This window comes from Geotrypetes seraphini, chromosome 10 (assembly GCF_902459505.1).
Source record: "Geotrypetes seraphini chromosome 10, aGeoSer1.1, whole genome shotgun sequence".
Classification (NCBI taxonomy): Eukaryota; Metazoa; Chordata; class Amphibia; order Gymnophiona; family Dermophiidae; genus Geotrypetes; species Geotrypetes seraphini.
In genome coordinates this window covers 144698526-144721860 of record NC_047093.1, presented here as the reverse complement: position 1 = coordinate 144721860, position 23335 = coordinate 144698526, and the positions used below count along the sequence as shown (strand labels likewise).

The following is a 23335-nucleotide window of genomic DNA, read 5'->3' as shown; positions in this document are numbered from 1 at the left end:
CCCTTCCCCACCGCTAAAAAGAATCCCCCACATATCTACTTTATGTTTCTTCCCTCTTATCCAATACAGCCACCAGAACTGTGTCCACAGATCTCTGCGTAGTGTGACAAGGGGCTAAAATTCTTCCTAGGACACCTCAGGCTGCATATCTTCTATTCAAAAAACACCTCCCATCATTCTAACCTCCATCCTACTTGCACATGCATATTCCTTCATGAATACCACCCCTATAGTATCTCCTAGCCAATTCTTCAAACCATATCCCCAAAATATATTCAGAAACCTAAACAAGCAACCTCCATCTGTAACCAGAATATTTCTTCCCTCAACGTTATGTAATAATCTTCTATAACCTGAATGTATTGTTATTCTTACCTGATATGTAAACTTGATATGTACTTGATATGTAAACTTCCTGGAAATGTCCAGATTTCTTCTAATTTTGTAATCCGCTTAGAACCGCAAGGCACAGGCGGAATAGAAATCACTAATGTAATGTAATATAATATCTGTCTCTTTCTGGGGCCTCTCAGACTAGACAGAGAGGGTCTGTGGTACCCCTTTATACTGTCAGCTCTCGACAATGTGAGGAGACTCACCCAGTGGCTTCCAATCTCTCATCTCCACATCGCGGAGCTGGGCCCAGCCAGCGTGGTGGTAGAAGTGACGGACCACAAGCGGCACGTCACAATCCCGGGACTCGCGGATGGGCTTCCCGTTGTCCAGGCTCTCCAGTACGCTCAGCAGACGCTGGTGCTTCTGCACAGTGCGAGCCACACTGCAAGTAGAACAGAAGCGATCAGCAGCAGATGCGACTTTGAACGTTCACGCCACCCTTTATCTTCTCTCACCTGTATAAGTATCGGGCCCTGACATGGCAGGAGAGTTGGCTCCAGGACTTAAAGGCCTTGCTTGCTGCCTGCACGGCTGTCTCTACATCCTCATCCTCTCCCTGAAGGGTCGTAGCCAGAGATTCGCCTGCAGAAAGCAAGAACAGCATTGAGCCGGGGTATCGAGGTCCCCTTACCCCCTACAAAAAAGCATAAACAAAAGGACATCCAGTGCCCAGAGAAGCATTAGGAAAATCCTGACACATGGCCTGCTAGCTTAAGGACTACCTGTAGCAGGGTTCTTGGTGGTGTACGTAAGTCTTCCCTCGGGTTTCAGCCACCTGCCGTCCACAAAGTGACCCAAGCTGCGTCCGTGGGCATCCAGCCATGCCTGGAAGGACAGAAGAGGAAGAGTAAACAAGCAGCACCACCTGGAAAGAATAGAATCCGGTCTCCTGGCACATCTAAATGCAAAACCCAACTAAACTTCTGCCCCTGCTGTCACAGCTGAGAGGCTCTGCGCAGAACAGGCCAGAGAAAGGCTTACAAGGAAATATGTTGAAAATCATGTCAATGTACCTGGTGCACCTAGGAGCTCAGTACTGAAGGGGGTGGAATTCAGATCCAGTCCTCATCTCCACCACCTCCACTGGGAGGCCATTCCATGAAAAAGTGTTTTCTGAAGTTACTTCTGCATCTATCCCCGTTCACCTCATCCTATGCCCCCCCCCCTCATTCCTGAACTTCCTTTCAATTGAAAGAGAGACTCGACTCATGTGCATTTATGCCATGTAGGTATTTAAACATCTTTTATCTTATCTCCCCTCTCCTGCCTTTCTTCCAAAAATGCAGTGATGCACGACTGCGCACCACATACCTATCGTGTGTCTGGAGTGGGCCAAGAGTGAGCAGGGGTCACCCAGTTGCAGTGTGAATTGCAAGTGTAGCTGGCAGGGATGCCCTGAAATGCAACCTAAAACACTAATCTAGGCTAAAACACTGTTTTGCATTAAACCCTACAGAGACTCTAAAGGTTACACTATTGCCTAATCGATTTTGCTGAGCTAAAAAAGAGAACTACAATGATATAATCTACTGAAACTCAAGTTTACCTTTCCCAGATAGTAGTTCACAGGTTGCTGTGAAAAACTATCTTTAATGCTGAGCCTCTACAACCTCTCTCTTAGAACCAGGCTTACTGAGGGTTAGGCACTAGGTCAGCATTCCTCCCCTCAAGGATCACCTGTGGAGTCTGATCTCTTAAGAAAGTCCTCAGAGTTCAGAGACAGCCAGCAACGAGCAGGCATGCGGCCAGAGACAGTCAGCAATGAGCAGGCAACTAGAGACGGTGGCCAGAGACAGTCAGCAACGCTCAGGTAACAAGAGACAGCGACCAGAGACAGCCAGCAACGCTCAGGTAACAAGAGACAGCGGCCAGAACAGCCAGCAACGCTCAGGTAACAAGTGACAGCAACCAGAGACAGTCAGAAACGCTCAGGTAACAAGTGACAGAGGCCAGAGACAGCCAGCAACAAACAGGCAACTAGAGACAGTGGCCAGAGACAGCCAACAATGAGCAGGCAACTAGAGACAGTGGCCAGAGACAGCGAGCAACAAACAGGAACTAGAGACAGCAGCCAGAGACAGTCAGCAATAAGCAGGCAACTAGAGACAGTCAGCAACGCTCAGGTAACAAGAGACAGCGGCCAGAGACAGCCAGCAACGCTCAGATAACAAGAGACAACCAGAGACAGTCAGAAACGCTCAGGTAACAAGTGACAGAGGCCAGAGACAGCCAGCAACGCTCAGGTAACAAGAGACAGTGACCAGAGACAGCCAGCAACAAACAGGCAACTAGAGACAGTGGCCAGAGACAGCCAGCAATGTGTGAAGCAGAACTTCCTGATATTAGTCCTGAACTTGCCCCCCCTTAGCTTCATTTCATGTCCTCCTGTCCGTGTCAAATTGGACAATGTAAATAATCTTCTCTGCTCTATTTTGTCGATTCCTTTCAGTATTTTGAAGGTCTCGATCATATCCCCACGCAGTCTCCTTTTCTCATAAGAACATAAGAACTGCCATCTCCGGATCAGACCTTCGGTCCATCAAGTCCGGCGATCCGCACACGCGGAGGCCCCGCCAGGTGTACACCTGGCGTAATTTATAGTCCACCATATCTTTATATGCCTCTCTTAAGGAGATATGCATCTAGTTTGCTCTTGAAGCCTAGGACGGTCGATTCCGCAATAATCTCCTCTGGGAGGGCATTCCAGGTGTCAACCACTCTCTGAGTGAAGCAGAACTTCCTGACATTAGTCCTGAACCTGTCCCCCCTTAGCTTCATTCCATGTCCTCTAGTCCGTGTCAAATTGGACAGTGTAAATAATCTTCTCTGCTCTATTTTGTCGATTCCTTTCAGTATTTTGAAGGTCTCGATCATATCCCCACGCATTCTCCTTTTCTCAAGGGAGAACAATCCTAGTGTTATAAGTCTATCCTCATATTCCAGTCTCTCCATACCCTTCACCAGTTTTGTTGCTCGTCTCTGCACCCTCTCCAGTAGTTTTATATCCTTTTTTAGGTAGGGAGACCAATGTTGGACGCAGTATTCCAAGTGTGGTCTGACCATTGCCCTATAAAGCGGCATTATAACTTTCTCCGATCTGCTCGAGATTCCTTTCTTTATCATGCCCAACATTCTATTTGCCTTCTTTGCCGCTGCCGCGCATTGTGCCGACGGCTTCAGGGTCCTATCTATCAGTACACCCAGGTCCCTTTCTTGTTCACTCTTCCCCAGAGTTGCACCTGACATTGTATACTCGTATTCCTTATTTTTATTGCCTAAATGCATTACCTTGCATTTCTCCACATTGAACTTCATCTGCCATTTCTCCGCCCATGTTTCTAACCGACACAAGTCGCTCTGGAGTTTCTCTCTATCCTCCTGCGATCTGATTTCCCGGCATAGTTTTGTATCGTCTGCAAACTTGATGATCTCACTGGATATTCCTTCCTCCAGGTCATTGATATAAATATTAAAAAGGATCGGCCCAAGTACCGAGCCCTGGGGTACACCACTAGTCACTTTCTCCCAGTCGGAGAACTTCCCATTTATGCCCACTCTCTGCTTTCGGTTTTCCAGCCATTTGCCTATCCATCTCAAGGGAGAACAATCCCAGTGTTTTAAGTCGATCCTCATATTCCAGTTTCTCCATACCCGAGCAACTAAACTAGTGAAGGGTATGGAGAAACTGGAATATGAGGATCGACTTAAAACACTGGGATTGTTCTCCCTTGAGAAAAGGAGACTGCGTGGGGATATGATCGAGACCTTCAAAATACTGAAAGGAATCGACAAAATAGAGCAGAGAAGATTATTTACATTGTCCAATTTGACACGGACAAGAGGACATGAAATGAAGCTAAGGGGGGGCAAGTTCAGGACTAATATCAGGAAGTTCTGCTTCACACAGAGAGTGGTTGACATCTGGAATACTCTCCCAGGGGAGATTATTGCGGAATCGACAGTCCTAGGCTTCAAAAGCAAACTAGATGCATATCTCCTTGAGAGAGGCATATAAAGATATGGTTGGCTATAAAATAAGCCAGGTGTATACCTAGTAGGGCCTCCGCGTGTGCGGATCGCCGGACTTGATGGACCGAAGGTCTGATCCGGAGATGGCGCTTCTTATGTTCTTATGAAGGCAACTAGAAACGGTGGCCAGAGCCAGTCAGCAATGAGCAGGCAACTAGAGACAGCAGCCAGAGACAGTCAGCAACAAGCAGGTAACTAGAGACGGCAGCCAGAGACAGTCAGCAATGAGCAGGCAACTAGAGACAGCAGCCAGAGACAGTCAGCAACACTCAGGTAACAAGAGACAGAGGCCAGAGACAGCCAGCAATGCTCATGTAACAAGAGACAGAGGCCAGAGACAGTCAGCAACGCTCAGGTAACCAAAGACAGTCAGCAATGCTCAGGTAACCAAAGACAGTCAGCAATGCTCAGGTAACGAGACAGCAGCCAGAAATGCCCAGCATCGAGCAGGTAATTGAAGGCTGCAGAGCACAGAACTGAACCACAGAGCTCCCCCAATAGTTCTCAGACCACACTTGGAATACTGCGTCCAACATTGGTCTCCCTACCTAAAGAAGGATATAAAACTGCTGGAGAGGGTGCAGAGACGAGCAACAAAACTGGTGAAGGGTATGGAGAAACTGGAATACAAGGATAGACTTATAACACTAGGATTGTTCTCCCTTGAGAAAAGGAGACTGCGTGGGGATATGATCGAGACCTTCAAAATACTGAAAGGATTCGACAAAATAGAGCAGAGAAGATTATTTACATTGTCCAATTTGACACGGACAAGAGGACATGAAATGAAGCTAAGGGGGGGCAAGTTCAGGACTAATATCAGGAAGTTCTGCTTCACACAGAGAGTGGTTGACATCTGGAATACTCTCCCAGGGGAGATTATTGCGGAATCGACAGTCCTAGGCTTCAAAAGCAAACTAGATGCATATCTCCTTGAGAGAGGCATATAAAGATATGGTTGGCTATAAAATAAGCCAGGTGTATACCTAGCAGGGCCTCCGCGTGTGCGGATCGCCGGACTTGATGGACCGAAGGTCTGATCTGGAGATGGTGCTTCTTATGTTCTTATGAAGGCAACTAGAAACGGTGGCCAGAGCCAGTCAGCAATGAGCAGGCAACTAGAGACAGCAGCCAGAGACAGTCAGCAACAAGCAGGTAACTAGAGACGGCAGCCAGAGACAGTCAGCAATGAGCAGGCAACTAGAGACAGCAGCCAGAGACAGTCAGCAACACTCAGGTAACAAGAGACAGAGGCCAGAGACAGCCAGCAATGCTCATGTAACAAGAGACAGAGGCCAGAGACAGTCAGCAACATTCAGGTAACCAAAGACAGTCAGCAATGCTCAGGTAACCAAAGACAGTCAGCAATGCTCAGGTAACGAGACAGCAGCCAGAAATGCCCAGCATCGAGCAGATAATTGAAGGCTGCAGAGCACAGAACTGAACCACAGAGCTCCCCCAATAGTTCTCAGGTAATTACATGCTAACCCTGAGACACCCGAGAGCAGCCAAGCACTCGCTATTTCTAAAAGGAATGAAGTTGTTGGAACAGATGACTTGATTAGTAAATAAATTTAATTTAAAAACATGAAAACATAAGTGCGTGCCATAAATAAAATACTGACTACATAATAAAGTAATAGTCTCATCCAAAAACTGCATCACTAAAACATACAAATTGGTAATACCACACTAATAACACACAAAACTGTGCGTGGGGACCAAAACTCCTTCCGTACCATTACGGTGTAAAGTGGTGACTTCATCGTAGGTATTACTGTAGTAAAGCAATGGGGAAAAGTCAAACTCATCTATATGTGTGAAAGAAATAATGAAAAGCGTGAAAGCAGAGAAAACTCTTGGTTCCCACACAGTCAGAACAGTGGTCCAGCCAGCCCAGTATCCTTTTTCAACATTAGCCAAGCCAAAAACCCAAAGAGTAGCAACATTCCATACTCCTGATCCATGGCAAGCAGTGACTTCCCACATGTCTGTCAATAGGAGCTCATCTAAACCTTCTTTAAACCCAGCTATGCTACCCGCTGTTACCATTTCTTCTGGCAACAAGTTCCAGAGCTTAACTATCCATTGGATGAAATATTTCCTCTTCTTTTTAATCATATATCCATGTAACTTCTAATCTAATCTCGGATTTATCCGTCGTGCTATGCCTATAAAGGTTCAAGGTGACTTATGAAGAACAGATCAGTGCAGTGCAAAGAAGCTTAGATATACATTACAAGGATTGATTTATTTTATTTCCCACCCTCCCAGGAAGCTCAGGGCAGGTAACAGTAGAACAAACACAGATTCAAAGAGCTGGATAACAGAAGGGCTGGTGGGGTTACAGAAAACAGAGGGAGCCTAGGTATAATTTGAGTTGGGTAACCAGTGAAATTGTTTGAGGTAGTTGGAGATTGATTTGTATTTTTTCAGTCTGAATACGAGTCTTATCACCATGTTCTATATGAGCTGCAGTTTGCGGATATGGCTGGTGTAGATAGTCTAGTTGAGACAGAATCAGCATCTGAATGAACAGGGTGAAGTGTTGTTGGTGAAAGTATGATCTGATGAGACTCAGTTGTCTCATAGTGAAGAAGGTTTTCCTCCAGAGGTTGGAGATTTGTGGCATCCATGATAGGGTGGAGTCCAAAATACAGCCTAGAACTTTGGAGGATTTGTCTACTGCAAGGGTGTTACCTACTTGGAGGGTGATGTGTGTTGGAGCTGTCTGTTGTGGGCTATGAAAGCAAAGAATTTTGGTTTTTGCTGCATTTAGTTTTAGGTTGTTTGTCTGAGATTTTTGGGCTGTATCAGACTGGTTGCTAGTTGGGATGAAGAGGAGGATGATACTTACCAATGGAGAAAGTGTCACAGAGGTCTCGGTGGGCGACACATTGGCCTCCAGTGACCACAACATGGTATGGTTCAATATCAGGAAAGGTTTCACTAAATCTACTACACTAACCAAAGTCCTCAAATTCAAGGACACAAATTTCAAAGAAATGGGAGACTTCGTTCACCAGGCGCTACAAAGCCAAGAAGAAACCAATAACGTGGAAGACATGTGGTCGACTTTGAAAGCAACCATACAAGAAGCAACAAACCGCTATGTAAAATCAGTAAGTAAACGGCGAAGGAACAATAAGCCACAGTGGTTTACTGCGGAGATCTCAGACCTGATCAAGGAGAAGAAAAAAGCATTCATCTCTTACAAACAATCAGGGAAGCAGGACTCTAGAGCAGACTACCTGGCCAAATCAAAAGCCGTCAAAACAGCAGTCAGGGAGGCTAAATTCCTCATGGAGGAGTCTCTAGCAAAGAACATCCAGAAGGGAGATAAATCCTTCTTCAGGTATATCAGTGATAGAAGAAAAAACTCAGGCGGGATTGTACGTCTTAGGAAACCAGACGGAGACTATGTGGAAAAGGATTCGGAAAAAGCCCAACTATTAAATGAATACTTCTGCTCAGTCTTCACCCGAGAAGCGCCAGGGCTCGGCCCTCAGCTACAGACAAGGGTTGGCTCAGTTGACCCGTTTAGTAACTTTGAGTTTACGCCCAGCAGTGTCTACGGTGAGCTGTCAAAGCTCAAGGTTAACAAAGCAATGGGGCCGGACAACCTGCACCCCAGGGTGCTTAGGGAGCTGAGTGATGTCTTGGCAGAGCCACTGTCCGCGCTCTTCAACCTCTCCCTTAGTACAGGCAGCGTCCCGTTGGACTGGAGGACGGCTAACGTCATTCCACTCCACAAGAAAGGCTCAAAGATGGAGACAGCAAACTACAGACCAGTGAGTCTAACATCGATAGTGAGCAAACTAATGGAAACTCTAATCAAACACCAATTAGATAAGATCCTGGATGAGGAGAATCTACGGGATCCCCGACAACATGGATTTACTAAGGGGAGATCCTGCCAATCCAACCTGATCAGCTTCTTTGACTGGGTAACGGGGAAGCTGGATATTGGGGAGTCCCTGGACATCGTGTACCTGGACTTTAGCAAAGCATTCGATAGCGTACCACACCGCAGGTTACTGAGCAAGATGAGTTCTATAGGATTAGGTAACACATTGACGAAATGGGTTGGGAGCTGGCTTGGAGGTAGGCTCCAAAGGGTGGTGGTGAACGGCACCCCCTCCGAAATGACGGAGGTGATTAGTGGAGTACCACAGGGCTCAGTCTTGGGCCCAATCCTATTCAACATCTTTATAAGATACTTGGCAGAAGGGCTTCGAGGTAAAATAACATTATTCGCCGATGACGCCAAACTGAGTAATGTAGTGGGCAAATGCACAACAGACGAAGATTCAGTGCCCGACAACATGATGCACGACCTACTCCTACTGGAGTGATGGTCTAGGACATGGCAACTCAACTTCAATGCCAAAAAAATGCAAAGTTATGCACCTGGGCAGCCAGAATCCATGCAAGTCTTATACCCTTAATGGCGAGATCCTAGCAAAAACGGTAGCAGAACGAGACTTGGGGGTAATCGTCAGTGAGGACATGAAGTCTGCCAATCAAGTGGAGCAGGCTTCGTCCAAGGCAAGACAAATCATGGGCTGCATACGAAGGGGTTTCGTCAGTCGTAAGGCGGAAGTCATTATGCCATTGTATAGATCCATGGTGAGGCCCCACCTGGAATACTGTGTGCAATTCTGGAGGCCGCATTATCGCAAGGATGTGCTGAGACTGGAGTCGGTGCAAAGAATGGCCACCCGGATGGTCTCGGGACTCAAGGATCTACCATACGAAAAACGGCTTGACAAATTACAGCTATACTCGCTCGAGGAGCGCAGAGAGAGGGGGGACATGATCGAGACGTTCAAGTATCTTATGGGCCGCATCGAGGCGGAGGAAGATATCTTCTTTTTCAAGGGTCCCACGACAAGAGGGCATCCGTTGAAAATCAGGGGCGGGAAACTACGAGGTGACACCAGGAAATTCTTTTTCACTGAAAGAGTGGTTGATCGCTGGAATAGTCTTCCACTACAGGTGATTGAGGCCAGCAGCATGCCTGATTTTAAGGCCAAATGGGATCGGCACATGGGATCTATTCACAGGGCAAAGGTAGGGGAGGGACATTAAGGTGGGCAGACTAGATGGGCCGTGGGCCCTTATCTGCTGTCTATTTCTATGTTTCTATGATGTCATCTGCGTATGACAGTATGAACTCATCGTTGAATTCAACGAGTGTTCCATAGTTTTTGTAATTTTTGACAGAGTGAAAAATCGATCCACTTGTATCCATTCTAATCTAATCTTCCATTTGTGAGTCACACAAACCTATACAAGCTCAAGGCGACAGATCAAAGAGGAAGAGGGAAAGAAGTAGGGTGGCCATGGAGAAGCAAGGGGAGGGGCTAAACAGAGGCTGAAACAGTTAATTGTCAAAGAGGTGGGTCTTCAGGTTTTTCCTGAATGCAGTTTAGTTTGTCTCTTTCCTGATTGCTTCTGGTAGGTCATTCCAGGTTTTTACACCCAGATAAGTTAGCACAGAGTGGAAAATTTACTTGTAGTGGAGGCATTTTGTGGATAGCAGGTTTAGTTGAATTCTGTTAAGGATTCTACTTGATGTCGACCAAACCATAGAGAACAGTTGGATGAGGGGGGCTGCTGAGTTTCCGTACAGAATCTGGTGTAGGAGTTTTGAAAATTATTCGGGATGATATTGGAAGCCAGTGTAGTTGCCTGGTGAAGATTGTGATTGAATCATATTTCTTTAATTTGTAGATTAGTCTGTGTTCTGGATGAGCTGTAGCTTGTGGATAAGAGTGGTGTTAATGCCAAGGTAAGCGGAGTTGCAATAGTCCAGTTGAAGTAAGACCATCATCTGAACGATTAGAGCAAAGTGATGTGGGTGAAAATATGGTCTTGTGAGTCGCAGTTGACGCATTGTGTAGATTGTCTTTTTCCGAAGGTTAGAGATTTGTGGTTCCATTGTGAGAGTGTCGTCTAAGATGCAGCCGAGTACCTTGGTAGATTTTTCCATTGTGAGAGTGATGCCTGATGAAAGAATGAGGTTAGATATGACGTTCTGTTGTGCGGTGCGGAAACCTATGGCTTTGGTCTTGGTGGCGTTCAGTTTCGACTTGTCCTTTGCCCAGGTTTGGATTTTATCTATATTGTTTTGAGATTTTTTCGGCAATATTAGAATGGTTATAGGTTATGTGACCCAGTGAGCTCATGAATAGATTAATAGGATTGGGGATAATGGGGAGCCTTGTAGGACGCCACAGAATGCCTTCCAAGGGTTGGAGTATACTTCTTGCTGTTTCACCATGTATTTGCGATTTTGTAGGAAGTCGGCGAACCATTTCGGTACAGTCCCTATTATTCCGATTTCCGTTCTACTCAGGATTTTGTAGACTTCAATCATATCTCCCCCCAGCTGTATCTTTTCCAAGCTGAAAAGCCCTAAACTCTATTTCTTCATATATGAGGCATTCCATCCCCGTTATCATCTTGGTTGCTCTTCTTTGAACCTTTTCTAGTGCTGCTATATCTTTCTTGAGATAAGGAGACCAGAACTGAATGCAATACTCCAGGTGAGGTCGCACCATGGAGTGACATAAAGATATTATGATATTTTGTCAGTCCTGTTTATGATCCTTTTCCTATTCATTCCTAGCATCCTGTTTGCTTTTACTGCCACAGCTACACATTGAACAGGTTTCAGCATATTGTTCATGACGACACCCAGATCTTTTTCTTGAGCCCGAACCTCTAAGATGGACCCTAGCATCCAATAACTATGATTTGGGTTATTCTTCCCAACATGCATCACATGAATAGGGATGGAGGACTGGTAGACACTAATCTACTTTCGGAGGGTTGTGCTCGTGAGGAGCTAGCTAAAATAAAAGGAGACAAAGTGATGGGGCCGGATGGTGTACATCCGAGGATGCTGAAGGAATTTAAGGGAAGTGCTGGTGGCTCCGCTGACTGACCTTTTAAATAAGTCTCTAGAGTCGGGAGTGGTACCGAAGGAGTGGAGAAGGGTGGATGTGGTCCCTCTACATAAAAAGTGGAAGTAAGGAATAGAGAATGAAACAGGGAGAAATTTTTCCCCGTCCCATTCCTGTAAGCTCTGCCTTAACCGCATAAGCCTCAAAGTGTTTGAGGCTTGTGCAGATGAGGACAGAGATTGCAGGAACGGGACAGGAAAAGAACTCTCCAGGATGGGCAAATGAGTTTCTGCGGGGACGGGGGAAAAATCTGTCCTCGTGTCATTCTCTAGTAAGAAGTAGGGAATTACAGGCCAGTAAGTCTGACTTCTGTGGTAAGCAAATGAATGGAAACGCCAGGGGATGTCTTTGGGGGGTGGTAGGTGGAATAAAGCACTCCTCCTGCCAAGAACATTCGGGTTGAGAGGGCTTTGGGGGTTCTGACAGGAGGGACTGGGCATCCCTTCTGCTAGTCATCTTAATGGGGGAGGGGGTTATGGATTCCCTTCTGCGGCCGCTAAACCGATTCTGGCAGGGAGATTCCCGGACACTGGTTAGAGAATCATTGTGGTTAGGCAGGGTTAGACGATTCTACACTAGAGGTCTGCACGGGAACGGGGATCGCGGGAATCCCCCCTAACCCACGGGACTCCCACGAGGACCCCACTCTGGCCCACGGGACTCCCACGGGGATGGAAGGCTTTGGAAGCAGGGTTCATCCATATAATATAACGGACACGTCAGCCTTAGTAAAAGAGGGGGTTTATAAGTTAATTACCTGAACAGAAAACAAAAAAAGGGTTCCACCAAAGAGATTCCAGAAGGAAAACAGCAGCGCAAACACAAAAGAAACTGTGGAATTGATGATCCTGTCAGAAGTAATCCCCACAGAAGTAATCCTGTCAGAAGTAATTGCTGCTTTTTATGGGGACGGGCGGGGATGGAGGTAATTCCTTGTGGAGATGGGTGGGGACGGAGAGGATCCTGACGGGGACGGGTGGGGACGGAGAGGATCCTGATGGGGATGGGCGGGGATGGAGGTAATTCCTTGTGGGGATGGGTGGGGACGGAGAAGATCCTGATGGGGACGGGCGGGGATGGAGGTAATTTCTAGTGGGGACGGAGAGGATCCTGATTGGGACGGGCGGGGATGGAGGTAATTCCTTGTGGAGATGGGTGGGGACAGAGAGGATTCTGACGGGGACGGGCGGGGATGGAGGTAATTCCTTGTGGGGACGGAGAGGATCCTGACGGGGACGGAGAGGATCCTGATTGGGACGGGCGGGGATGGAGGTAATTCCTTGCAGGGATGGGTGGGGACGGAGAGGATCCTGATGGGGACGGGCGGGGATGGAGGTAATTCCTTGTGGGGATGGGTGGGGACAGAGAGGATCCTGACGGGGACGGAGAGGATCCTGATGGGGACGGACGTGGATGGAGGTAATTTCTTGTGGGGACGGAGAGGATCCTGACGGGGACGGAGAGGATCCTGATTGGGACAGGCGGGGATGGAGGTAATTCCTTGTGGGGATGGGTGGGGACGGAGAGGATCCTGACGGGGACGGGCGGGGATGGAGGTAATTCCTTGTGGGGACGGAGAGGATCCTGATTGGGACGGACGTGGATGGAGGTAATTCCTTGTGGGGACGGAGAGGATCCTGACGGGGACGGAGAGGATCCTGATTGGGACGGGCGGGGATGGAGGTAATTCCTTGCAGGGATGGGTGGGGACGGAGAGGATCCTGATGGGGACGGAGAGGATCCTGATTGGGACGGGCGGGGATGGAGGTAATTCCTTGTGGGGATGGGTGGTGACGGAGAGGATCCGGACGGGGATGGAGGTAATTCCTTGTGGGGACGGAGAGGATCCTGATTGGGACGGGCAGGGATGGAGATAATTCCTTGTGGGGACGGAGAGGATCCTGACGGGGACGGAGAGGATCCTGATTGGGACGGGCGGGGATGGAGGTAATTCCTTGTGGGGATGGGTGGGGGCGGAGAGGATCCTGATGGAGACAAGCGGGGATGGAGGTAATTCCTTGCGGGGATGGGTGGAGACGGAGAGGATCCTGGCGGGGATGGAGGTAATTCCTTGCGGGGACGGAGAGGATCCTGGTGGGGACGGAGAGGATCCTGGTGGGGATGGAGAGGATCCTGGTGGGGATGGAGGTAATTCCTTGCGGGGACGGAGAGAATCCTGGTGGGGATGGAGGTAATTCCTTGCGGGGACGGAGAGGATCCTGATGGGGACGGGTGGGGATGGAGGTAATTCCTTGCGGGGACGGAGGATCCTGGTGGGGATGGGTGGGATTTCTGTCCCCGTGCAACTCTCTATTCTACACAGGACGCCCGTGTGCGTTTCTCCAAAGCCGTATAGGCGGCTTGTGAGGCCGGGCATCCTATACACAATTCGGCCCGTTATGTCCAGAAGTTCGACGAGGCCTTTTACGTTAAGTGCTGGGGGGGGGGGGGGTGTTTACCCTTGTGGAGTGTTTGTGTCATGTGCGGTGCATAAACAAACCGTTTGCTTGATAACCTCGAGGCAACTGTTTGGGCTGCTTTTTGCCTTTATCCGCCGTCTCTTGTTACCTGCGCGAGGCCGGCTGTCTCGGGCGCCGGTCCGTACTCCATGGAGGCGAAGATGTCTCTGACCGAGGGCGCACCTGCGGCCGCGCTCGCAGCCATGGGAGGGGGAGGGGAGGGGGGGTCTCGGGCCCGGGCCTCCGTCTCTTCCTCTTTTCTCTCTTCCGTCAAAGTTTCCCTTCGGCCGTCAAGGGAGCAAAGCGCTCGCTTCCGGCGGAAGAAGGTCAAAAGGGAGCGAGGAGCGGACGACGTGCTCGTGACGCTGCCCTGCGGTGTTTTTGCGTGCTGTGCGTCGTTGCTTGGCGCCCGGTGGGGCAGGTCCTCGTGCTGCAGCAGAGCAGGAAGTGGATTCCGGCAGAGCAGGAACGGCGAGACTGCGCCTAATTCCCGGGATCGGATCGGTGAGCCGAAGGGGGGGGGGGGGGGGGTCAGTTGGGATAAAACCAGGACTGCATTCAACTGGCCAGGGTCAGGGAGACTGAGATAATGTAATGTAATTTATTTCTTATATACCGCTAAACTCCTTTAGGATTCTAAGCGGTTTGCAGAAAAATAGACAATAGGGTGCATTAAAATTATAAGTAAAATAGGTACTTAGAAATTCCCTTACTGTCCCGAAGGCTCACAATCTAACTAAAGTACCTGGGAAAATGACAATTAGTAGAGTAATGAAGAAATAAAAATAGAGATAGATGAGAAAAATAAGAAAATAAACATTCTAATAAGACTACAATGATCTTACAGTGATTCCCAACCCTATCCTGGAGGAACACCAGGCCAATCGGGTTTTCAGGCTAGCCCTAATGAATATGCATGAGAGAGATTTGCATATGATGGAAGTGATAGGCATGCAAATTTGCTTCATGCATATTCATTAGGGCTAGCCTGAAAACCCAATTGGCCTGGTGTTCCTCCAGGACAGGGTTGGGAACCACTGATCTAAAGGACTTTGAAAGGTTGAAAAAAGAGGGGAGATAAGAACAGATGCAGAGGGAGAACCGTTGAAGCAATAGAAATTTAAATGAAATTTGAATGATAAAATAAAACAAAATAAGTGGTAAAACAATAAGTGAGATTAAAAAATATATCATAAACTAAAAAGAAGAAGTGAAAATAAAATCAAAACAGTCAAAACTGAAGTCCAGCTTGAACGGGCCCCCGAGCCAGCCGTTGGTCCGATGGCCGAACTGCAGCCCTCCTCCGTCGGCTCTCCCCTGCTGGAATGGGGGAGGAGCGAAGACAGTGTCGGGTGCCCCGCTGGAACGGGCCCCCAAGCCGACCGTTGGTCCGATGGCTGGACTGCAGCCCTCCTCCGTCGGCTCTCCCCTGCTGGAATGGTGTTAGATGGTGTTACAGGGTTTGGTTTTGTTCTTTTACTTTTCCCATCTGTAGCAAATACAGTATCCAATGTAAGTTGTTTTCTTGAAGCCATCTGAAATCACTTTAGTTAAACTGAAGGGATTAAATAGTTATAAAATCTTTAGTGAGAATGTCCAGGGAGAGGAGCTCTGCACTCAAACTGCACTCAAAGATAAAGCCAGGACTGGATTGAATCTAGACTAAAATTAGGATTCAATTGTACTGAGTAGGATCAGGAGACTGTGGCGTAAAGCCAGGACTGGATTGCTCAGAACAGGATGCCCAAACCTGGTGCTGGTGGAGGCACCCCCAGGTCAGCTTTCGGAACAACTACTCTGGGGCAGGGGTAGGCAATGCCGGTCCTCGAGAGCCGGAGCCAGGTCAGGTTTTCAGGATATCCACAATAAATATGCATGAGATAGATTTGCATCTCAAGGAAGCAGTGCATGCAAATCCATCTCGTACATATTCATTATGAATATCCTGAAAACCTGACCTGGCTCCGGCTCTCGAGGACCGGAATTGCCTACCCCTGCTCTGGGGTATAGGAAAGTCTGGATTCCATTGATCAGGATCAGGGAAACTCTGTGATAAAACCAGGCTGACTAGGATCAGAAAGACACAGGAGTAAAGCCAGGATTGGATTGGATTGGATTGTACTGAACAGAATCAGGAAACTTGAAGGTGTCAGTGTGCTCAGAGCAGGGTGTGCTGTGCATCTATTTAAGATTTGTTTTTCTCTCTCTCTTTCCTCCAGCCATGTCCTCCACCACTGACCAGTCCTTACTTGCAACTGAGATAGCGGAAGATGAAGAGGCACTGTACAGAGCACTCCTCCTACAGGTCTCTCACCTCATCCTGGGCTCTCTCACATGCTCAGCCTGTCTGGACGTATAATCCTGCCTGGCTGAAAACATCAGAAAGACTGGTCCAGAAATGCACTGCAAACAGCTGCCACCCTGTTTCTTCAGTTGCAACAACATAAATTGTGATTGTTGGTGACCCTCGTAACCTCCAGAGTCTGTCGGAGCTGGCCACTGCCAACCACATTCCCAGTTGGCACTGCCAACTTAATCCCAGTCTTGGGACATCTTTGTGTGCAGTGGCATAAGAAAGGGTGCTGGAAAGTTCTCAACCCAGCCAAGATGAGAATGACGTGGATATGGTTCAATCAATGATCTGAAACAGTGTCAGAACATAGAATTTTGTTTCTGTAAATTGGCACTTAATGAAATAACACTCTTTTCAGCTACAGTGGCAAAATAACATAGTAGAGATACCCAGAATTGCTGAAGATATGATAAACAAAGTACAGAACATAAGAATTGCCATCTCCGGATCAGACTCTGGGTCCATCAAATCCAGTGATCTGCACACGCGGAGGCCCTGCCAGGTCTACCCTGGCATAGTTTTAGTCCCCATATCACTGTATGCTTCTCAAGGGAGATGTGCATCTAATTTACCCTTACCCGTATCACTCTATGCCACTCTTAAGGAGATGTGCGTCTAGTTTACCCTTAAATCCTAGAACGGTGGATTCTGCAATTATTTCCTCTGGGAGAGCATTCCAGGTGTCCACCACTCGCTGCATGAAACAGAACTTCCTGATATTCATCCTAGACCTGTCCCCCCTCAGCTTCAGTCTATGTCCTCTTGTCCGTGTCACACTGGACATTGTAAATAACTGCTTTCCCTGCTCCATTTTGTCGAATCCTTTCAGTATTTTGAAAGTCTCTTCGGATCCCCTCGCAGTCTCCTCTTCTCAAGGGAGAACAACCCCAGTCTCCTAAGTCCTTCCTCGTAGTCCAAGTTCTCCATACCTTTCACTAGCTTTGTTGCTCGTCTCTGCACCCTCTCAAGCAGTTTTATATCCTTCTTTAGTTATGGAGACCAATGCTGGACGCAGTATTCCAGGTGTGGTCTGACCATGGCTCTGTAGAGCGGTATTATAACTTTCTCTGATCTACTTGTAATTCCCTTCTTTACCATGCCTAGCATTCTATTTGCGTTCTTCGCCGCCGCCGCACATTGTGCCGACGGTTTCAGGGTCCTATCTATCAGTACATCCAGGTCCTTTTCCTATTCGGTCTTTCCCAGAGTTACACCTGACATACTATACTTGTGATCTTTATTTTTTCTGCCTAAATGCATCACTTTGCATTTTTACACATAAAAATTAATCTGCCCACTTCTCCAATTGATTCAAGTCACTCTGGAGTTCCTCGCTCTCCTTCTGCGATCTGATTACCCGGCATAGCTTTGTGTCATCTGCAAACTTGATGATTTCACTGGATGTTCCTTCTTCCAGGTCATTTATGAAAATATTAAATAAGATGGGTCCAAGTACCGAGCCCTGGGGTACACCGCTAGTCACTTTTTCCCATTCTGAGAACTTCCCATTTATGGCCCACTCTCTGTTTTCTGTTCTTGTTTATCCATCTTAGTATATCTCCCTCTATTCCATGGCCTTGTAATTTCCTGAGAAGTCTTACATGTGGAACCTTGTCGAATGCTTTCTGAAAGTCCAAGTATACAATATCCACCGGTTCTCCACTATCAATTTGTCTGTTCGCTGTCTCAAAAAATTGAAATAGGTTCGTCAAACATAATTTCCCTTTCCCGAACCCATGTTGACTGGCTCTCATCAGGTCATGTGTGTCTATGCTATCTTTGATCAGCGCCTCAACCATCTTTCCAGGGACAGCCTGGCACTCCTCTCGATCCTTTTTTAAATATCGGCGTGACGTTCGCTATCTTCCAGTCGTCCGGTATCTGTCCTGTTTTGATTGACAGGTTAGCAAGTTTTTGCAATAGTTCTCCGATTTCAAATTTCAGTTCTTTTAGGACTCTCGGATGAATTCCGTCCGGTCCAGGAGGTTTATCACTTTTAAGTTTGTCGATCTGGTGGTAAATCTGGTCCAAGTCCACTTCTACTGTGGTGAGGCTGTCCTGTACTACTCCCTTGAACACTTTTACTGTGTCAGGTATTGTTGCGGTGTTGTCCTTTGTAAAGACCGACGCAAAGAAGGAATTCAGTCTGTCTGCAATTTGTTTGTCATCCTTGACGTACCCTTTTCCTCTAGAATTATCAGGATATAAATCTAAGATGAACATAGAACACAATACTAATATTATATGTGTATACTGTACATAAGAACATAAGAGGTTGCCTCCGCCGAGTCAGACCAGAGGTCCATCTCGCTCAGCGGTCCGCTCCTGTGGTGGCCCATCAGGCCTAGTTGCCTGAACAGTGTCCCTGACTAATTCTGTACTGTCTCTAATCCTATCCCTATAACCTACCTCTACTCCTATCTATACCCCTCAATCCCTTGGTCTTCCAGGTACCTATCTAAACCTTCTTTGAAGCCCTGTAGCGTGCTCCTGCTTATCACATCCTCGGTAGCGCGTTCCATGTGTCCACCACCCTCTGGGTGAAAAAGAACTTCCTGGCATTTGTTCTAAACCTTCCCCCTTTCAATTTCTCTGAGTGCCCCCTTGTACTTGTGGTTCCCCATAATTTGAAAAATCTGTCCCTATCTACTCTTTCTATGCCCTTCATGAAGGTTTCTATCATGTCTCCTCTAAGTCTCCGCTTTTCCAGGGAGAAAAGCCCCAGCCTTTTCAGTCTGTCAGTATATGAGAGGTCCTCCATACCCTTTATTAGCTTAGTTGCTCTTCTCTGGACTCTCTCATGTCCTTCTTGAGGTACGGCGACCAGTACTGGACACAGTACTCCAGGTGCGGGCGCACCATTGCACGATACAGTGGCAGGATGACTTCCTTCGTCCTGGTCGTGATACCCTTCTTAATGATGCCCAACATTTTGTTTGCCTTCCTTGAGACCGCAGCGCACTGCGCCGACGCCTTCAATGATGTGTCTACCATCACTCCCAGGTCTCTTTCAATGTCACTCACCCCTAGCGGTCATCCCCCCATTATGTAAGTGTACATCAGGTTCTTTTTCCTTACGTGCATGACCTTGCATTTCCCTATGTTGAAGCTCATTTGCCACTTTTTTGCCCACTCTTCCAGCGCTGTCAGATCTTTTTGGAGATCTTTGCAGTCCTCCGTGTTTTCAACCCTGCTGTATAGTTTGGTGTCATTCGCAAATTTAATAACCTCACATTTTGTACCTGCCTCCAGGTCGTTAATAAATACATTGAATAGGAGTGGTCCCAGCACCGACCCCTGCGGAACTCCGCTCGTGACCCATTGCCAGTCTGAGTAATGGCCCTTTATTCCAACCCTCTGTTTCCTGTCCGCCAGCCAGTTTTTGATCCATCGGTGTACCTCCCCTTGCACCCCGTGGTTCCATAGCTTCCTCAGCAGTCTTTTGTGTGGTACCTTGTCGAAGGCTTTTTGGAAGTCAAGGTAAATGATGTCTATAGATTCCCCTTTATCCACTTGGCTGTTTACCCCCTCAAAGAAGTATAATAAGTTTGTGAGGCATGACCTGCCCTTGCAGAAGCCATGCTGGCTCGGCTTTAGCTGCCCAGTGTTTTCGATGTGTTCCCAGATGCTGTCTTTAATCAGCGCTTCCAACATCTTACCCGGGACCGAGGTCAAGCTCACCGGCCTGTAGTTTCCTGGGTCTCCCCTTGAGCCTTTCTTGAAGATGGGCGTAACATTTGCTATTTTCCAGTCTTCCGGTATTTCTCCGGTTTTTATATGTATATGTAGGATGATTGACTATGGTATAAATGTGTCTGTACTGAAAACCATTTCAGAAAATGCTAACTTTGTATTGTAACACCTTTACAGAAGCTCATGTAAACTGCTTTGAGTTGACTCTCCCAGTCATTAGTAGTGACATGGAAGCTTTCAATAAACAATTTAGGAAGTTAGTTGGTTGGTTGGGCTGAGAACTTTTCAGCACCCCGTCATAATTGTTGCATGATAGGTCAACATAAATAATATCTGATGCCCTATAACGCTTCCTCTGTCTTTTCTCTCTGCAGGCAACCCAGGAAATGCAAGGCAGAGTGAGCGGAGCCTGGGAGCCCCAGTCGAAACAGATTCGCCCACAGCCAGGTAAGGGAGGAGGCTAGCGCCTTATCCTTCAATGTGAGCAGGTTCAACACTTTGAAATCAGATCCCCTCTTCCCAATTCTCTCTGTGGTGGAGGTTCAGATCCTGAGCTAAGGAGAAAGAGGCATTGCAAACCAGGCATTGTGCATGAAAGAATTCGGTGAGCAGGTTTATGAGATCACTGGCTCCTGTGTGCAGGTCTGGAGGGTAGATTGCACGTATGTTTGTGTTCATGACTCTCACCTTTGGGTTCATGTTTCCCCCTGTAGGTTTCTGCCTGAAGACCCGAACTTCCCATGACGACAAAGTGTTTATTAACATCTGCAGATCTGAGTACATCCCAGCTCCCCCAGAACTGTCTGAACAGGGCCTTGTGAGCCTGCTGGAATCTGAAGATCCCTCGGGGTATCGGGTCCCAATGAGCCTGGGCGAGCCCCATGCAGAGGTGGACAACAGTGAGTAACAAAGAATGCAGAGGAGATGGGGTGGAAAATCAGTTTTAGAGCACAAGGTCTGCAGTTTTTTAGAGGAAGGAGAGAGCGTAGCCAGTCTCTGTCTAAGAGTACTGAATTACAATCCATTCTTCTCTACAGGTGGGAATGGCTGTACAGCTTATGACATCACCATTAATTCAGCTTTCTTTGAGAAGATCCAGGTAGGTTTTACCCATGAGAAAGGGACGGGGGAAGGGAATTACATTCAGGCACTTGCCTGGCCGCAGAATGTTCTCAGTCTGAGTTTATAATGAGGCAGTGGAGAGTTAGTGACTTCAAACTCCTCTTACTGCTTTACAAGTGCATTTGCTCCGCAGCTCCTCTATCTCTCTCATCACTTATCTCTCCTTATACTCCTCCCTGGGAACTCCCTTCATCAGGTAAGTCTCTCTTATCTGTACCCTTCTCCTCTACTGCCAACTCCAGGCTGCGGCTCTTCTCTCTTGCTGCACCATATGCCTGGAACAGACTGCCTAAGTCAGTATATCAAGCTCCATCCCTGGAAGGAGCAGTGGTGAGACTTGAACCCGGCTCCCCTGGTTCTCACCACTAGGCTACCCCCTCCATCGCATTGTCTGCCATCCCTGTAACACCCTGTCTCTTTTAACAGACTAACAAGCTCTTCTTGGAATTCTTGGTCACTGTAGCCCAGGAGGGACTGGAGAATAAATACAGCCTGGAGCTGTCTCGAGGTGAGATAGAGGCTTGATCTGCACAGAGGCACTGCTGAGGAACTGGGGGGGGGGGGGGGGCGCTTGTAGTAAACATCCCAAAAAAGGGAAAATCCAAACTGAGCTTCAGCTCGCTTTTCTGCCTAAATGGCTGTCGTGATTGTAATGCCTCTTCCACCTGCTTCCTTCCCAACCACAGAGTGGCGAGTGCTGAAGAACCGCAAGTTCATGGGATCAGTGACAGACCAGAACATCCGAACCAAATCTCGACCCATCATTCAGGAAATGGATAGAAGGTAGTGGATGATGGGAATGTATATGTGTACTCTCCCTCCCTTTCCTTCACGGGGAGGATGGACAGCGCAGTTCATGCTTGGAGCTTCCCTGAGAGTGCAGCTTTTCAGGCACACATCCTCCACTTTGCTGTCCATTTCTGCTGTACAGTAAATGAGAGTGCCTAGACTTGGTTAGCTGCCCTGATGTTAGGATTTTGAATCAACTAGAGGAGTCATCTTGTCTTGGCCTTAACATGGTTTTGTGTTTTTACAGTGAAGTGCCAAAGCCAAGCAGCATGACCCAGGCCTCAGAGCCTCCGAGGTATGGAACAACCTGTTTTTTGCCCCAGGGCCTGCCCTGTTCTGCTTCCAGCTGCCCCCCCCCCTCCAAGGCCTGAAATGATAAACTAATTCCTGCATGTGTTCTGTGCGTTGTCTGTAGCCCTCCCGATGTGCCTGAGTACAGAATCCTGGCTGAGCCTGCTGAAGGACACCCCAGCTTTCTGGTGGCAGAAATCGCTCTGCCCAAAGTGGTGAGTGTTGGAGCCCAAGCCATTCCCCAGTTCTTCCCCGATTGCAGGGCACTGGCAGGAAAGAATCCATTTCTGTTCTTTCCTTCCAGCCTTCCGTGAGGTCGCTGGTCCTGGACCTCGGTGAAGACCACATTGTGCTGTGGGCACGGCCCAGCCTCTATCACCTGGACATCTACCTACCCTACAATGTTATTCAGGAGGAGAGTGGGGCCCAGTTCCAGAGGAACAGCAAGGTACCTTGTTGGGGGGAGGGGGACATAGGGTAGCATCAAGGGGCTGCTTACCAATTGTAAGACAAATGTGAAGGGATGAGGGGGGAGGATACTGAAGAGGTGGCTAGTATAGTTCTGGGTGGGGGGACAGGAGAAAGGGACTGGCTTCTCACTGCACCCATCTCTTTCAGGTGTTGACCCTCACCATGCCTGTACAGCCACTGTAGCAATGAGATTGTGGTGTGTGGTCCCCGGCTGCAGCATCTCACCCATTCACCATTATTGTAGGAGCAGATTGGTTCGTACTCGGATCTGGGGGATGCAAAGACAAGCTTCTCCATCATCACAGCAGGAGCTGGCCCAGAACTGTGCACAGTGTGGGATTTTTTCTTTTTCTGTTGGTTTTATTTCTGTTTGACAACCAGGAGAACCAAATATTCACAATACAGCTTATAAGGAAACAGTCCAGTGAAAGAAACTGAGAGAAGGTGTGAAATCTGTTTTGCTCTTTGGAAATACAACAGTACAGAACAAGGAGTGAGCAAAAATCCCAGCTGGAGTCAATTTGTGGAAAAAGGGGGTGGGGTGCTGGGACAGGACAAGAAGGGACTCCTGTAACATCTTCACAGAGATAAGGGGGGGGGGGCTGAAAGATACAGAATGGAAAGCTCCATAGATGTTGGGATAGTGCATGACAGGATGGTACCCTTATATCATCCTTAAAAGGCTGGTGGGGGTAAAAAATACAGCAGGGGAAATTGCCAGGGGGCCTGGGACACTGCAGGACAGGAGCGATTTTTTGTAA

General features: G+C 47.9%; 2 protein-coding genes across 3 annotated transcripts in view; one reads left to right on the top strand and one right to left on the bottom strand.

Moving 5' to 3' along the window:
- Positions 1-16093, bottom strand: part of ALDH16A1 (aldehyde dehydrogenase 16 family member A1) — a 30053-nt gene extending 13960 nt beyond the window's left edge. Inside the window, exons 1-5 of the mRNA XM_033960790.1 lie at positions 16075-16093; positions 13965-14359; positions 1119-1221; positions 852-978; positions 600-778 (exon numbers count right to left, since the gene is read on the bottom strand). Of these exons, the coding sequence (XP_033816681.1) occupies positions 600-778; positions 852-978; positions 1119-1221; positions 13965-14359; positions 16075-16078 (808 nt within the window). The 5' untranslated portion in view covers positions 16079-16093. The remainder of the gene's footprint in view (positions 1-599; positions 779-851; positions 979-1118; positions 1222-13964; positions 14360-16074) is intronic.
- On the top strand, positions 14227-23012 carry PIH1D1 (PIH1 domain containing 1). Of its 2 annotated transcripts, XM_033960791.1 has the most exons (11): positions 14227-14359; positions 16075-16160; positions 20276-20348; positions 20615-20800; positions 20939-21000; positions 21450-21531; positions 21710-21806; positions 22060-22107; positions 22228-22318; positions 22408-22551; positions 22722-23012. In XM_033960791.1, exons 2-11 carry the CDS (start codon positions 16077-16079, stop codon positions 22755-22757), a joined length of 903 nt encoding a protein of 300 aa, XP_033816682.1. In that variant the 5' UTR covers positions 14227-14359; positions 16075-16076; the 3' UTR covers positions 22758-23012. The 2 variants fall into 2 exon arrangements, with proteins under 2 accessions (XP_033816682.1, XP_033816683.1); XM_033960792.1 differs by lacking the exon at positions 14227-14359 and having other exon boundaries at positions 16107-16305.
- The last annotated feature ends 323 nt before the right edge of the window (positions 23013-23335 follow it).